At 39.9% G+C, this 15,317-nt stretch overlaps 1 protein-coding gene across 1 annotated transcript; it reads right to left on the bottom strand.

Moving 5' to 3' along the window:
• Positions 1 to 5,164: 5,164 nt before the first annotated feature.
• On the bottom strand, positions 5,165 to 15,182 carry LOC118429729 (AUGMIN subunit 2-like). Its single transcript, XM_035840347.1, has 6 exons — positions 14,988 to 15,182; positions 12,630 to 12,743; positions 12,101 to 12,170; positions 9,540 to 9,659; positions 8,187 to 8,308; positions 5,165 to 5,406 (listed from the first exon to the last, which is right to left on the bottom strand). Exons 1-6 carry the CDS (start codon positions 15,090 to 15,092, stop codon positions 5,257 to 5,259), a joined length of 681 nt encoding a protein of 226 aa, XP_035696240.1. The 5' UTR covers positions 15,093 to 15,182; the 3' UTR covers positions 5,165 to 5,256.
• Positions 15,183 to 15,317: the final 135 nt, after the last annotated feature.

The raw sequence follows: 15,317 nt of genomic DNA, 5'->3' as shown, positions 1-15,317 counted from the left end.
AGGACATATGACAACGGAAATATGATCAGCCAAAGTTGATATTCCAAACTTTTTGTGCCGAGTTTATATAAGAGATAGATGAACTGGACTTCTGATGTCGCTGAGGCAGAAAGTCAATTTCGGAATGATTGATTTTTTGTGTCGCCACACCACAACGGTCCATCGCTCTGAGAGGCGAGTACGAAATACCTCAATTACAGACTTTGCTCCGGTTGCTGATCAAGCGATGAGCAGGGCGACAATGGGGTGTTCAAGATCTCACCGGTATCCCAAAGGTATCCCTGCCCATCGTGTGGAGCATATCTACTACGCCCACTTCTATTAGGATGAAGTCATGAAGTTGAATGTATGAAGACCAGAAGTTGCTGTGGCAGCCAAGCATCCCAAAGCGTTGAGACGCCAAGTGCAATATTATCTACATATAGTCACCTTATACATAATGTGTAAAATAACATATCAGTATTATTACACGAGGAAACATACTCTACTACGAAGTGGAGTCAACATGTAATGCCACCAGCTTTATAACAGGTTGATTTTTTTTATCAAATGAGTTGTTTTGGCACAAAAGTAAAGGCATATATTCTAAGATTGAAATGCAAATGTATCTGAATGTATTGTTCATGTTGTTATGAGTGACTTAATTTCAAGCTGACCACAAACTTGGATGCCCGTCGGCACAGAAAGTCAGTTCAAGGAATGTTCAATTAACGTGCAATTAAGAATTTAAATGGGTCACTTGCAGATATTGTTGCAGACTGAATTTGCACATATATCAAGCTACATATCTTTATAAAATGCATGCTTATTTTAGACTCCATGTCTGTTTTTTTTTTTTCATTCTTTGATTTGAAGGAGCAATGGGTGGAATTCCAGAGCGGTCGTCACTGTCCTTGGTTTGCATCGTATTGATTAAAACTTTCTGTAGCCTACTTTCACATTAACTGACAAGGATCAAACTTCCTGGTCTATAAACAGTTAATAGCTGTGTCAAGTTTCATTTCTTTTGGTTACCCTTAAAGTAGTTTACAAAAGCTTTCATTCATCAAATCACGTATCCGACTAAGAAACCAATTGGCTTTAATATTACAAAGTCACTCCATTCTAGCAGCTGTAAAAGCGGAACCATTGGGAGTTCAGAAATGAACATTGGCAAGAAACCTACAGGGGCATTCACCATTGTACAGGTGCAATAGACGTCTTGCTGTAAGTGGGTCAGATTCTGAGGAACTGATCGTCTAACAAGCTTCCAAGGGTGTGGTCATCTTCGACTCAACCCAGTTGCTCATAGAAATTCTTAACGACAAATTGAGATATTTCTATGTCAAGACTCGAGAGGATATATGCTTTTACCTTCGGCCAGATTTTATTCAATAAACAAATGAGCCTTTTATAAAACCAATGGCATTACTTTTTGACTCACCCTCGGAAATAATTATAAAATCACAGCAGATGGAACTGAATACAAACAAAACTTCATGTATTACATAACATTACGTAATCTTGACTAAATCTAGTATACCCCCTGGTTCTGTTATGCATTACTCCACTCAATAACCATGTGTCTCAAACCAAAGGTGATAATTATCAAAGATGAAATTAAAGAGTGGAATCCAAAATAAGTTTGACAAAACATATTTGGGGCTGACTGAAGCATCTATTTTCATTTGAAGGTTTGAAAATCTTAAAGTTTTGAAAGTCCTAACAAATGTATTGTGCGAATCGAGAAACAACTATCGACAATATAACGATTCTTGCAAGAATGGCGAAGTTAAAACTGATCACAAAACGATTTGATGCACGGTACCCACCGTTCTGCTCCACTTGTCATGTCTACTCACTCATTTGCAATAGTCTCCAGGAGTAAATGTTTCAATTTATCTCTGTACCCAGCTTAACGAAGTGGTTGATTAAATGGCAGACGTTCGACACATCAGGACTTTTAATCCCCTTAGCATCCCACGCCAAACTTAATTACGTGCTGGGTGACTTGAGCCAAATTGGATCTGGCCGGGCAGAACCGTCCTGACGTCCCCATTGTGACAGTGGAACGGAGAGGGCTGCCAGGAGATTTCTGAAAAAAGGTTTGGGGAGATCTGCTCTGGAGAGATATGAAACCGTTGTGGATGTGAAAGTCGTGGTAATATCTTTCATAGGGTATCCAAATCACAGAACACTTCCCCGTGACAAAACCTCAGACATTATAATTGAAAGCTTGTTTGATCCCGCTGATAACATTTTGCATGTCTGGCTACCTTCTTTGTTACGTTTTAGACTGGTATTCTAACCTATTATAGATGCAGAGTCTATTTTGTCATCTCCGGGGAGAACCAAAATAGGCTTTCCAGCCAGAACATGATTGAATACCAGGCTGGCTATGTGTAATTGTGTTACGACAAGGTATTGTGGAATTAAACGAGTTGAAGTTCTGGTCTTGTCACTGATTGTGTACCGAATAAACTGCACATGACAAAAGACAGACAGCACGTACATTAGGTCTCTTTGGGACATTTCTACTCGCTAGCCCATCTCAGTAGGGATGTCCCTGTAGCACAACTGGTAGCAGTCTCACAGTTGAGCTCCTGGTTCTAATTACTTGGGAAAAGGGAGACCCCCAGTTGGTACTGCATCCATCTTTAGGCTTGGGTCACATCTCCAAACCGGGGCCCGGCCGGGATGTTCAAAGAAACGAAAAATTAAAATGTATACCTAGAAATATACACAAATTATGCCCCTTAATATTAGGTTGACTTTTGTGTACTTTGACGTCTTCTATATGATTATTTTTCCTCCCGAAAGCTCCACGGCCGGGCCCCGGTTTCGAAATGTGACCTAGGCCTTAGAAGGCACGTAAAATGGGCGTCCCGTGTTCAAGGAGGTGCCTCGATCACATTAGAGAGGAATTGCTAGCAACCCCTCCCTATAAAAATATACCCTGCTACAGAAACAGCAAGGAAACTTGCTGCTCTATGTGCCACTAGGGACTACAATGTGAACAACAAAGTCCATCCCAGATAGTACTCTAGGCCTTGTTTTCAGACCCGAGTCCCATATTTGATGGTCACAGCATGTAAATAATGCACATGTAGATAATACATGCAGACATGTAGGCAGCAGGGACGGGGTACGGAGCAACATTAGTTGACTAAAGAGCAGCACTTGTTCAGCGGTCCATCAACAACAGTCGTTTCCAACTGCACAGGGCAAAAAGGTTAATGCAGTTCATCAACCAACGTCAAAGTGCCACTTCTACTGCAATGTAACTGCCACCAGGGCACAGCCTTTAAGCTCAATCCTTCATTCTGTACATGCACTTTTCCACATTTAAGGCTTTGCATTAAGAGCACACATCCAGTGAGCATAGTAAAAGCAGCCATCACTGAATCTGCAGAAGATCAAAAATGTCATGTGTTAGAGTGTGTACCTCAATCATCATTAGGAATGCTTGTTAGTTGTGTTCCAGTGCAGAAACCATGTTAGCATTAATATCAAGCATATTCTAAATGCTCCCAATATAATTTGTGGCGATATTTTGAGTGACTGAAGCTGATGGCTAAGATTATATACTTATATTCCAAATCAACTTAATGGAATATTTGGGTGAATCATTTCATTACAGACGTACATTGTAGGGGGAATAGCACAATTGCAAGGTATTCAAATCATCATAAAGGTGGCAGCAAAGTTCCCATTGCATCTGTCCATGCTATGTCAAAGTTACAAGTATTTGCTCATAGTCCTTGCACTTCTAAGTTATTCAAGGTGTCAGTGCAGCAAAACATCATGGCCCTGTTATAATAGATGCTATTTACTGTTGTAACAATTCAGAAATAAATGATACAAAGTAACCAGGACACCATATTTCCTGCAGATCAGTATCTTTAATCTCAGACATAATGCCAGTAGGAATAATCTCCAAGCAGATCCTATGGTAGCATAAGATAGTATCAAAAGCTAGCAGAGGAGTGGAGCCGGCTTAGGAGTATGATTGGGTAAATGGACACCTCTTGGCTGACTACACTCCTTGGCCAGTTTGGTATTATCTTATGCCATTGAAGGATCTGCTTGGAGATTAAGTAGGAAGTCAACTTGTATTTTGTAAGCTTTGCTGTTTAGCCTGAGAACCTAAGGCTGTACTATAATTGTGATGAACCACTTAAGAAACAACTGCAGTTGAAGAAAGGGTTTAAGTTTCCTGTTAACGTAGGAATGCTTCCATTACAAGATGAAGAAAACTTCAAGCACTATCTTAGTTTCTAACAGCTTAAAGTGTAATGACCTGCAACAATCCTGATAGGTAGCTATTATCAGTTTGGAAAGACTATTAGTTTGATCTGCGTTGAAATGAAGCTAAATCCTGTGTAATCTGTTTCGTGTGGGTATAAAAAGGAAGAAAATGAGCAAAGGTGTAAATGATAGCTCTTAAGCTTTCTGCTACAGCTTTGTAGGCTGGTAAGCCTGTGTTGCTCCTATCCAGACAGACTTTCTCATTTCCCCACTCAGACAAAATAATTGGAAAGTGTTAACCCGTGTCTCTGGTCTATCCTCTTCATCCAGGAAGCCATTCTGAAGTACACTCGGATGATACTCAGCTGTGTTATGGCTAGATTAACCCAAACTGGGCAATTTATTGGGATAATTAGTTGTGTGTTAGGGAGTAGTGATTGTAATTTGGTGTGGTGTGCATGTAGTGGATGTCAGGCTGGCTGGCCATGGGTAACAAGTTTACAAGACTGAGATCAGACATCATAGCCTAAAGTACATGCAACCTGCAACATTCAAGAATTGAGCATTGCTGAGAGTTTTGAGACAGAGAAGCTTTGCCCGTATCCTGAATGATAAGGACCTCCATGCAAAAAGGAAGATCTTTTCTTAATAAAGAACAAATGGAGAATTGTATGCAAGTTACTCAAACATGTGGATAGAATTTGGAATTGTATCCAGTTACCTGAGCCTTGTAACCGTTGTCTAAGCAACTGAGTAATACTATTCCCTGGGTGCCTAACCTTCATCTTAGGTAATATGAAATTGTTGTTATGATATTCAATTCTGCATTTCTTTACTATCTGTAAGTGTGCTGCTCTTTCTTAAGGCATTTTACTTCTTCAGTTGACAATGTGATCATACTTTCGTATTAACACTATCATTCATAATACTGCAAATGTAGCTGTATTTGTAACATGATTTTCCTTAATTCTGAAGGAACTGGAAAGTGTAACAAACTCTACCAACAGTGTCAGTGCACCAGACAGTAGCCTATCTCTGTTTGCTGTCAGGCCTCCTGGTGCCCTGCTGGCTCCTGCTGGTGTGGTGCATCTGACTCACACTTTCCCGCAGCTGCACAAGGGACTGGAGACCAGTCTCCACCTGGGCCAGGGAGGCAGTCAGGTCATCCAATGTCTGGTCCTGTAGCAATACATGTGTAAAAACCTCAGGCTCAAGGATATGCATATATAAACGGAAAATGCAATGAAAACTGCATGTACATCATCTAAAGTACAAATACATTATGACTGTACAATAATTACAGAAGTGCTGAAGGGCAGAAGTGTTCAAGAGTACTGAATTCAAATTTTCAAAATTGCCATGATACAATACAGTTATTATGAACGTATACCAAGAACTTTATTGCACAACAAATGCACAAGGTACAATGTATGGCACCAACTATTACACAAAATACAAAATAGAGGTATAGAATAAAGCTTAGCATCCTAGCTAACATAACAATAAGGGCTAACATAATTCTTTGATATAGTGTATGAAGCAACCTTCACATTGCTCCCTCCCACTTTTCCCATGTTGACTTTCAATACGTCATGACTTATAAAAGTACCATTGACTGATTGACGTAGCTTCATTTTGTGGTGAAAAGGAAAGGCCAACAGGTGATCCAGTACTTCCTTCATAATCACTAGAAGGTCTACCAGACAATCGTAGAGTCCGGAAATTCTATTGATCTATATGATTCATGCAAATGAGGTTCACCTTCGCCTTACACTCTGAGTACAAAAGCTTGAATTACGTTTCACCTACTGGCTTTTAATAGTGATTTACTCTAAATGAAACAGCTATTGATGCGAGTATTATGTCTTCTGCCAGACATATTATCGGTAACTGCCAAAGCTAGTTAGGCTGGGGCAGAATTAATAGGCTTTCCTAATACCTCTAAAGCAAGATCAATAGCCCACATTAGAGTCTAGTCCGGAAATTAGCTGATACGGGGAAAACTTGGCAGTGTATTTTGGGCGAGACCAAAGTTCCTGAGTCAAACTTTCTGCGCACCTTGGCAGCAGTTGCTGCTATTCCAGACACCATTACCTGCAATTATATTTGCACAGGTCTTGCAACTTCCTGTTTTGAACTTTGTTGTTCAATACCAGTGACGCAGTGTTGCCTCAGTCTCTATAGTATAAGTCTTTTTTTTTTTCAAATAGAAAAAAAAAAGAAACCATGGCAAGTCAAGTTATTATACTGATCTGCTATGTTAGGGAAAGAAAAGTGCTATCAAATAAAGCTTCTAACTCATGAACTTGGCAGGAATCCCAGAAAGGGAAGAAAGTCGATGAACAAATTATGTTGAAGTAAATGCAATATGGCTGGCCCTCAATGTCATCCTATTGTTGAGCCTTCATCATATAACACTCCCAAAGGTTAATAACCACTGACACATGAAGAGACTGTCTGATATGGGAATCCCTTTGAACTTAAGGGAGACATTTCTATATCACGACTCACTAAGGTATGGAATTCCACTAGGATTACTGTGGCAACACATGTCAACTGTAGACTTTTGGAACTGTACCAACAGAGTACTCTGGATAATTTCAAACCAGTACCTGAACGATATTCCATAATTCATCTTATAAACCTATCTTATTGCAGGGCAGCCTACATGTGCATGGAGCTGTCAAACCTACCAGACAAGACCACTCAAGGGACCAATAAAATCTGGTCTCTGTGACAGGTGGATACTCACACAGGAGGTGACAGACAGGAATATATTAGATAAAGCTTGTATCAATGGTAACATTATCTCTGGGACCACCATATCCAAGGGAATGAAACAGAAATATTCTTCAAGTAGAAGGGATAGATTATCAAGTTTGAATGGGTTGTGTATGCCTTTAGAAACGATAGGTTTGGGCTATTGGACATGGGCGGGGTGCCTAAGCATTTGCACGAACCCTATGAAATTCGTACGAATATTATGTGATACACACGAATCACTATGCGAAAACGCACGAATATTATGAAATTCGCACGAATCACTATGCAAAAACGCACGAATATTATGAAATTCGCACGAATCATTATGTGATTCACACGAACCTTATGAGATTTGCACTTTACCTTATGGGATTGCTGGCCTGAGTAGTCTAACATTGACATGCTTCATCATGTGTTTGATGAAATGCATTGCTACGTTGCTTTTTTTGTCATAAAGATACCTGGCTACTATTAATGTCAAGCAGCAGCTTTTTCTCCAAGCAAAATGATTTATTATTCTCATTTCAGTTCTCCCTGTGACCCAGAAACTTGCTGATGTTTCAATAAATTGCACCAAATACAATTTAATGATAGCATCTATCAGACCCCTCCCTCTAACACAATTGTGCGGCACAGTTCAGAAATTCTACTCGATCATAAAACACATCATTGACACCAGGTGACGAAGGGTCAAACCTTGTATCGGATTCCGGTGGGTAATCTACAGTGTTTACCAACTGGCACATTAGTCTTTGTCAAGAGCAAATGAAAAAGCTGGAAATCCAAGGCCTAATGGACTATAAACTTAGTATATTTCTTTAATCCTATACTTTTGAAATTGTGTCTCAAGAACTTTCTACATGTCCAGGATAACATTGCTTTGCTTGCTTTAGATTTTAGTATTAGATGATTGTGCAGTTCACCCTGGGATGACCAAAGTTCCAAAACTGTGAGGACCTAAAGCACCATGATGTCAAAACTGTATACATTTTACAAAATTGCAGCTTTTGACTTATCAAAGAAAAACAAAGAGGCCACCAAAATGAGATGCTTGTCAAGATCAGCTACTTAGTAATACCCCCATGAATAAAATGTCCTTGTCTCAGTCTGAGTCTACATCCAATTCACTAGTGTACTATGAAACATAACATGGTGTCAGAAGTGGGATACAAACCCACGCCCCTATTATTACTTACAATATGCCCATCATCCATTGAAAATCTGCTGGCCCAGTGGATGTTGTCCAGGTTAGTCTGTAGGTCTGACAGGATGGGAGCCAGCATGGGGAACACCTCTGACACACAGCGCTGGTACTGAGCTGGAGAGGTTACAGAAGTTTTTTCATCTATCATCATCTTTAAAGACCAACCCCGTACTATAAAACCACCCAATAAATTCAGCTAACGTAAACTACTAGAGCTCAGTCTTCTGTTCACTGTGGTGGAGTTCACATCGGGGAAGGCTGGCTGAGACGGCTGACCAACACAAGTTTATTTTCAATTCAATTTTGATATTAGGATACTACATTAGGTATTAAAGTATGATTACACATAAAGCTTTACCTAACCCAGAATATAAAGTAATGAAAATGCTGGCTTGTCTTACTCTGGTACTGTGAGACATAACTGACAGTTACATGTACAGTCTACATAGCCCCTGTTGGTACACTTGCAAACAGACACCACATTATTAGCCATAATTCTAGACACATAAATATCAGAGCTAATTCAGTTATAAGGAAGATTTTCAAGTTGCAATCATGTGTAGATACAAAAAGACATTTTGATACAAAGTTGGCAGAGCAGACTTGAAAGTTTCAATTTGAACACAAGGTTGGTTTCCCAAAATTTGAAAGTTGCTGTTATTAGGACCTCGATTATGTAACTTTGTTACAACTATCTTGATAATTCTGCAGGGTTTGATAGTGTTTCCTTGAAAACCAGTAGAGAAAAATATTTGAATTTTTGACCAGTATTTTATGCTAATCTGTCCCTGCCTTTGTTTCCAGTGTGTAGACAGTCTGAGATTTTTATTAGTTTATGTATTTATAGGGGTCAATTCACCCCTCTAGCTGCTGGGATGGTCACAGTAGGGAGTACTTCCTTAGTGCTGTGCCCAGGGCACTCCTGTTTGGTCTTTAAGACCTTGTTCATGATAGAGCTATAGCAAAACTTTTCAAAATGCTGAACTGAAAAACAAACCAAAATTGAATGCTTAGTTGAATTGAATTACAAGTAAAATTGTGTTGGAGTTCAATCAATATATCAATACTAATTTGATTACTACATGCATGTACTAGTTTCTTTGGTGCAAGTGCATTACTAGTACTGTTTAGCCCTTGAAAAGACAAGTACAACCACTGCAAAGCTGATTTTTCAAAACCGTATTCTTTACTGTCCATATCTTTACCAATAAAACAAGATAGCTGCAACAAATTGGTTTGAGTTTCATTTCTCTATGTGTGACCCACCATTCAAGTGTAACTTGTTGAATATAGCCTTTTAGTAAAAGAAAAGCACGCAATATTCTTAACAGATGTACACATATACCTGCAATATGTAGGTATTCTCCCACAAAAGGTTTCTGCAGTCTGGACTTCAGTTGGGCCTTGTGCTGCATAACAGTCTGTAGGTGTTGACTCAGCTCATTCAGCTGTTTTATTCTCTTCTCTAGAAGTTGTAAAATAGAGTGTAACCTGTAATTGGATCAAGAGATTGCACAACTCTACACAAGGTCTTGCCCTCCTCACACAACTCACATTAATCCCACTGGAAAATACATGTCATTCAATTTTCTTCATTGCTAGAAAAGCCTGATCATTGACTCCTGATAATGGGCTCGTAACTCTCCAAATCACCAGACATTTTATAGGTCTGATCTACTAGGACAATAAAGTCCCATTATAAAGACATCCATTGCAGTAAAACAGGACACAGTGAATCAGAATACAGACACTGTGGTGGCAGTGAATGTCTAACAACCCATAAGAAAAAATTATGGCCGAAAAGACAGCAGTCTGAATTGATAGGTTTGGCCTTGAGATAAGATTAAACTGAGCAGAACTTTGACTCATAATGCATGTATGTATGTACTGATATGGCAATCAGGACTCCTTTGTACATGATGAAAAACATGATTCCTTGATTGACACTGGTCACTTTTGTAGGACACTGAAATAAACTTTTAGCCTTTTGCCTATTTCAACTTCTTGTTGTATACTTATTATATAACTTATCATATAAGATTAAACATTTCCCATGATGCAAAAGAGCATGATTCCTTCAATACTATGGTTCAAGTAGCTTGTGTTTACACAATCTCTCGCTTTGCTGTGGTTAATGACCCCTCCCAATATTAGTCAAGCTATGGTACTGAACTGAACTGAAGTCAAGGTCCTCATCAACTTCCAATGGACGAACATCATCGTGGTACAAGTATTTTCTACATTTTTACTTAAAAGCTGCTTACCACTTTCCAACTTCAGTGTTGCTTTCTAAATTCTTAATTTGCAAGTTATTTACATCAAGCTTCAGTTAACCTCTAGCTTTGATGAAATAACTCTATATCAAATGGATCAAGGAAATACGGTATTTCCAAAAATTGGAAATACTGATCTTTATAGATGATCCCTGACCTTGAACCTATGATGGGGCCATGACATTGCATTTGACAATCATATAATAAGGCACCACATTGACTGCGCATTGACTCCTTAAGCAGGAAGAGGAAAGGACTGTATCAACACAACATTGATTTTATTTAGCTACAATGTACATCCATCTATTGCATGCTATAATATAACTATCTGACTGAGTCAGTGCATGTGACTTGGGGAAGTTGGGATCACTGTGTCCCATAGACATGGTAAAAAAAAATATTGTTCAGTACTGCCTTCAAAGATGGTAGAAAATAGAAGGGTTGCACACGAAGAAGCACCTGCAAGAAAGTGGTGTTAAAATACTAAAAAGTAAAATATATCTATTTTTGGGCTTAAAGACTTCAGCTGTAGTTCACCATCTCCCCACCAGGGGGTGTTGCAAAGAGCCTGCACATGTAGGTTATATTCACTACAATGAAGATAGATCTTGTTCTTGTGATGGGTATTGAAATGCCTTTGAGAAAACGCTTGAGACTAGAAAGGCAACATTTTTGAAAAAAATGCAGGATGTGGGCGAAGGGAAAAGAAAGCAAAAATTGCAAGAAAAGAAGCAACAAGAAAGGCAACATTTTCGCGAAAATGCAGCAAAAGGAAAAAAAAATTAAAAAACATTGTCTGTCCACAGATTCGATCCCGGAGCGTTGATTTACCACGCGTGAATAATACCACTGAGCCAGTGCTACAACATGTTACAAGCGCACGTTTTAACAGGTATACAAATGTATTGCGTTGCTTGAACACGTCCGTTCACCGTTGAATTTGCAAGATTCCAAGGTCCAATTTTCTGAAGATAACGTTTTTGTGTGAAAATTTATCAATCTCGTTCATTCCATGGCGGCTAACTTCTTCCTTGAGCGCCTGTTTGGTCGTCTCAGCTGCTATAGTATTGTCAAACTGCATGCAGAATGCCATTTTGTGTCCTGTGCGTTGAGTGGTTCAGTTCTGCGTACACCCGAGACAGTTCGCGACTTTGTCCCAATCGAAAAGCTGGAAACGCGGAGTATATGTTGACAGCTTCCATTTTTTCTGAGTTCTGATTGGCTATTATCAAAGTCGATGCCGATTGTGTTCTGTGCCTTGATAGGTTTACCTCAGACGTAAAACCGAGAAAGTGCGACTGCAAGCCAATCAAAAACCTTGAAACGTGGAGTGCATGTTTACAGCTTCCATTTTTACTGATTTCCGGTTGGAATATGCAAATATCTGAGGAAAAACTAAATGTTGGGCTTCGCCCACATAAATATCTTAGTAGTACATTTGATGTATTGACCAGTTCTAATACCTTACCATGACAGAAGGCTCATTATATCATTTATAAATTATAGATTATATACACAAAGTCAAATTCAAACTTATTCGATGAAAAACTGAGCCTGTTATGAACAACTTTCATTACTTTTTGACTCTCCTTGATGAGTACAGATATACCAATGTGTTTTATTGGCAGATTACCTAGTATTCCGAGATCTGTGATATCATTAGTCTCCTGGTCTTGTTGTCTGCACTGGACCTCAATATTGACCTGGGTATTAGGAAGGAAGAAAACATGTAAAGTTGTAAACTGAAAGCATTCACCATGAGAGCAATGAGATAGCAATTTGTGTGTAATACTAATACTATACAATTTTATCTCAGTCAAAACCTTATCAAATTTCAATGATGTAATTACTACATCTAATCTAAAGTAGCCTCCACCAGTCCTTCCTATGGAGATACGACAAGTAGAATTTGGCAAAAATAGGGTGAATAATTGAAACAGTGAGCCTGCAGTTATAATGATACCAATGTTACCATACAGTGGCCAAACATCCCTGGCAATTTATTCATCCTATATAGAAGTAGAGATAGAAGAGACTAATTATATACATATGTATAAGCATGTATGACAAAGCTTTTTGTCTGTCCAGCCAGAGTAGAGAAGTTACAGAAAAACACTTCAGTCACGACTAACATGTTACTGGCATATCTGCATATGGATTACCTTATCAAGCTGTTTCCTTTGGGTTGTGATCTGTCTGAGCACCTGGAACAGCTGGAGGGATGGGGACTTCTCACGGACGAGGTCGGTTGCCATGGCAATGTCACGATCCCTCCTCTTTTGAGTCAAATGTATCAAGGATACAAAATTCAACTAGGGTATATCCCTGCATAACATAATTTTTTTCACCTCTATGATAAAATTCTCTCCAAACAAACCAACAACCCTTTGAAGTTTGAACTCTACCCTACTCTACTCATCATATTATTATATCTTTGATTTGCAGTGCCCACTGCCCAGTATAGTGGGCAACTACATTTAAAAGCTAGGTTCTTATTAATATAATTTTAATGTTGCTGCACTCATTTCGAGCTCCTGAAGCAAATATACAAAAGTAACAGTCTCCTCTGTCAGCACTGGAACACCAGTGCTGAAGTGGTCGTCAGCACTGGAAGTCCAGTGCTGAGCCGGCGTCAGCACTGGAAATCCAGTGCTGAGGCAGCTTCAGCACTGGAAGCCCTCCTGTCAGCACTGGAAACCGAGTGCTGAGACTACAATCAGCACTGGATTTCCAGTGCTGAGGACGTTTATAACAATTTTAACGAAATTAAAATGTCTTCAATCACATTACTAACTTCTCAAAACAACCTGTTGATATACCTTCTACCGCAGCTTGAGCCATAAACATGAATAACAACGAAGATTGATCTGCTGTCTACAATTACCCCGGCCCTTTTCAGAGCCACCGAAATGATTCTACTTCTAGAAAGGGCTATATCTATTACACTTACATTCACACAATTCAATAACATCACAAAGTCATGCACAGGTATATCTAACTCTAAGTCTAAAGGAAATAACTCAGACAGCCGTACGGACGCATGCTACATGAATATTACGTTCAGCACTGGAACCTTCCAGTGCTTTATAAACGTCAGCACTGGAAGCCCAGAGCTGATGTTTTTACAGCACTGGACTTCCAGTGCTGAAAAGTTCCCGAGCACTGGTAAATCCAGTGCTGAACCCGTTACTTTTGTATATTAGCACTCGGTTCCAGTGCTGACGGCGGTTTCAGCACTGGGTAACCAGTGCTGAAATTATGACCTTTGAACAGCCTCGCCGCCTCGCTGCCTCTCCGCCGCGAGTTCAGCACTGGTACCCGAGTGCTGACGGCAGTTCAGCACTGGAAAACCAGTGCTCGCATTGGGTTCAGCACTGGAATTCCTGTGCTGAGGGAGCTTCAGCACTGGAACAAGGCCGTTCAGCACTGGAAAACCAGTGCTGATGTTTCTTGGGAGATACTGAAAGACGGAATACCAAGTAATACCAAGTAATACCACGTAATACCAGGTTAAACATCACGGAACTCAAACATTTTGTGTGCATGTGTTCCCCACATATATAAACCAAACATTTTGTGGTTTATGGGCTTTAAAATTATATTTTTGCCTATAAGAATTCCGCTAACAAAACGCCGCGCGCCGCTGTCCCGCGCGGCATGAGTAGCGCTGGCGGTCCGGGTCAATCAACAACACGGTTCTTCTTCTTCCGGTAATGTGCAACTGCCGATGAGTCGGCAATGATTGACTAGTGTTTCAAACTCCTTATACTGGTAGTTGGAACATTCAACAACATAATTGTATCAGTGTTGTCGTCGTGTTGCATGTTGTAACTTGTAACGTTAAACCGCCGGAGATTTTGCGGCACAAGCGTGTCACTACCCCGAGACCGACGTGATAGAAATTAGAATCAAAAGCAACTAATGGGCCCGGACAAATTTTAACGTGACGAAATGACTAAAATACAACTGTTTGAAACACTGCAAAGATAAACCAGGGCACGATGTTGCAAATAATTGAAAAATGATAAACATTAACGTCAGATTAACGTGTCGCGGCTCGCCGTGTTGTTGATGTGACCCGGCCCGCCAGCGCTATCAAATATCATGCCGCGCGGGGCAGCGGCACTTTGCCACCGGAATTCTTTGGCAAAAATATTATTTTTAAGCCCATAAACTACAAAATATTTGGTTTATATATGTGGGGAACACATATGTACACATAATATATGAGTTCCTTGATGTTTAACCTGGTATTACTTGGTATTCCGTCTTTCAGTACTACCGATGTTTCTTCAGCACTGGAAAACCAGTGCTGAGGCCGATTCGACCCATTGATTCAGCACTGGAACACCAGTGCTGAACCCGTTACTTTCGTATACTTGCGCTCCTGAAACGATTCTATAACTTAACATAGATTTTACTGGCGCATGAACGCGCGCGCAGACACACACAAACATACGCACGCATGCTTGCTTGCACGCACGCACACACACATTTTACAAAGTTCTTTGTTGGTTTACCTTTTTTAGGTGGCCCGATAGCTCTGCCTGCTGTATTAGCAGACCATACGGCCCCAAAGGACGCTGCTCGCTTGCCCAAGGATTCAACACTGTTGAAGTATCCATCTATAATACTACCGAAGCCTTCAGAAGCACGAAAAAACAAAATAATTTCTAGAGTTCACTCTATCAAACTTCAAATTACCGCCATTTTGGATTCCCAGGATGCAGTACGATAACCTCTTAAAAATGTAAGGTATCTTTCCATTGGATGATCGTAGACACTTTCACCAATCACCGCCGGTGTTTTAAAAGTGAATTACTTAAGGTCAAAGGTTACCAGCTGTCTTA

The sequence above is a fragment of the Branchiostoma floridae genome, chromosome 13 (genome assembly GCF_000003815.2).
Source record: "Branchiostoma floridae strain S238N-H82 chromosome 13, Bfl_VNyyK, whole genome shotgun sequence".
Lineage (NCBI taxonomy): Eukaryota > Metazoa > Chordata > Leptocardii > Amphioxiformes > Branchiostomatidae > Branchiostoma > Branchiostoma floridae.
Note: the sequence above shows the minus strand (reverse complement) of the source record. Positions and strands in the feature narration are given on the sequence as shown.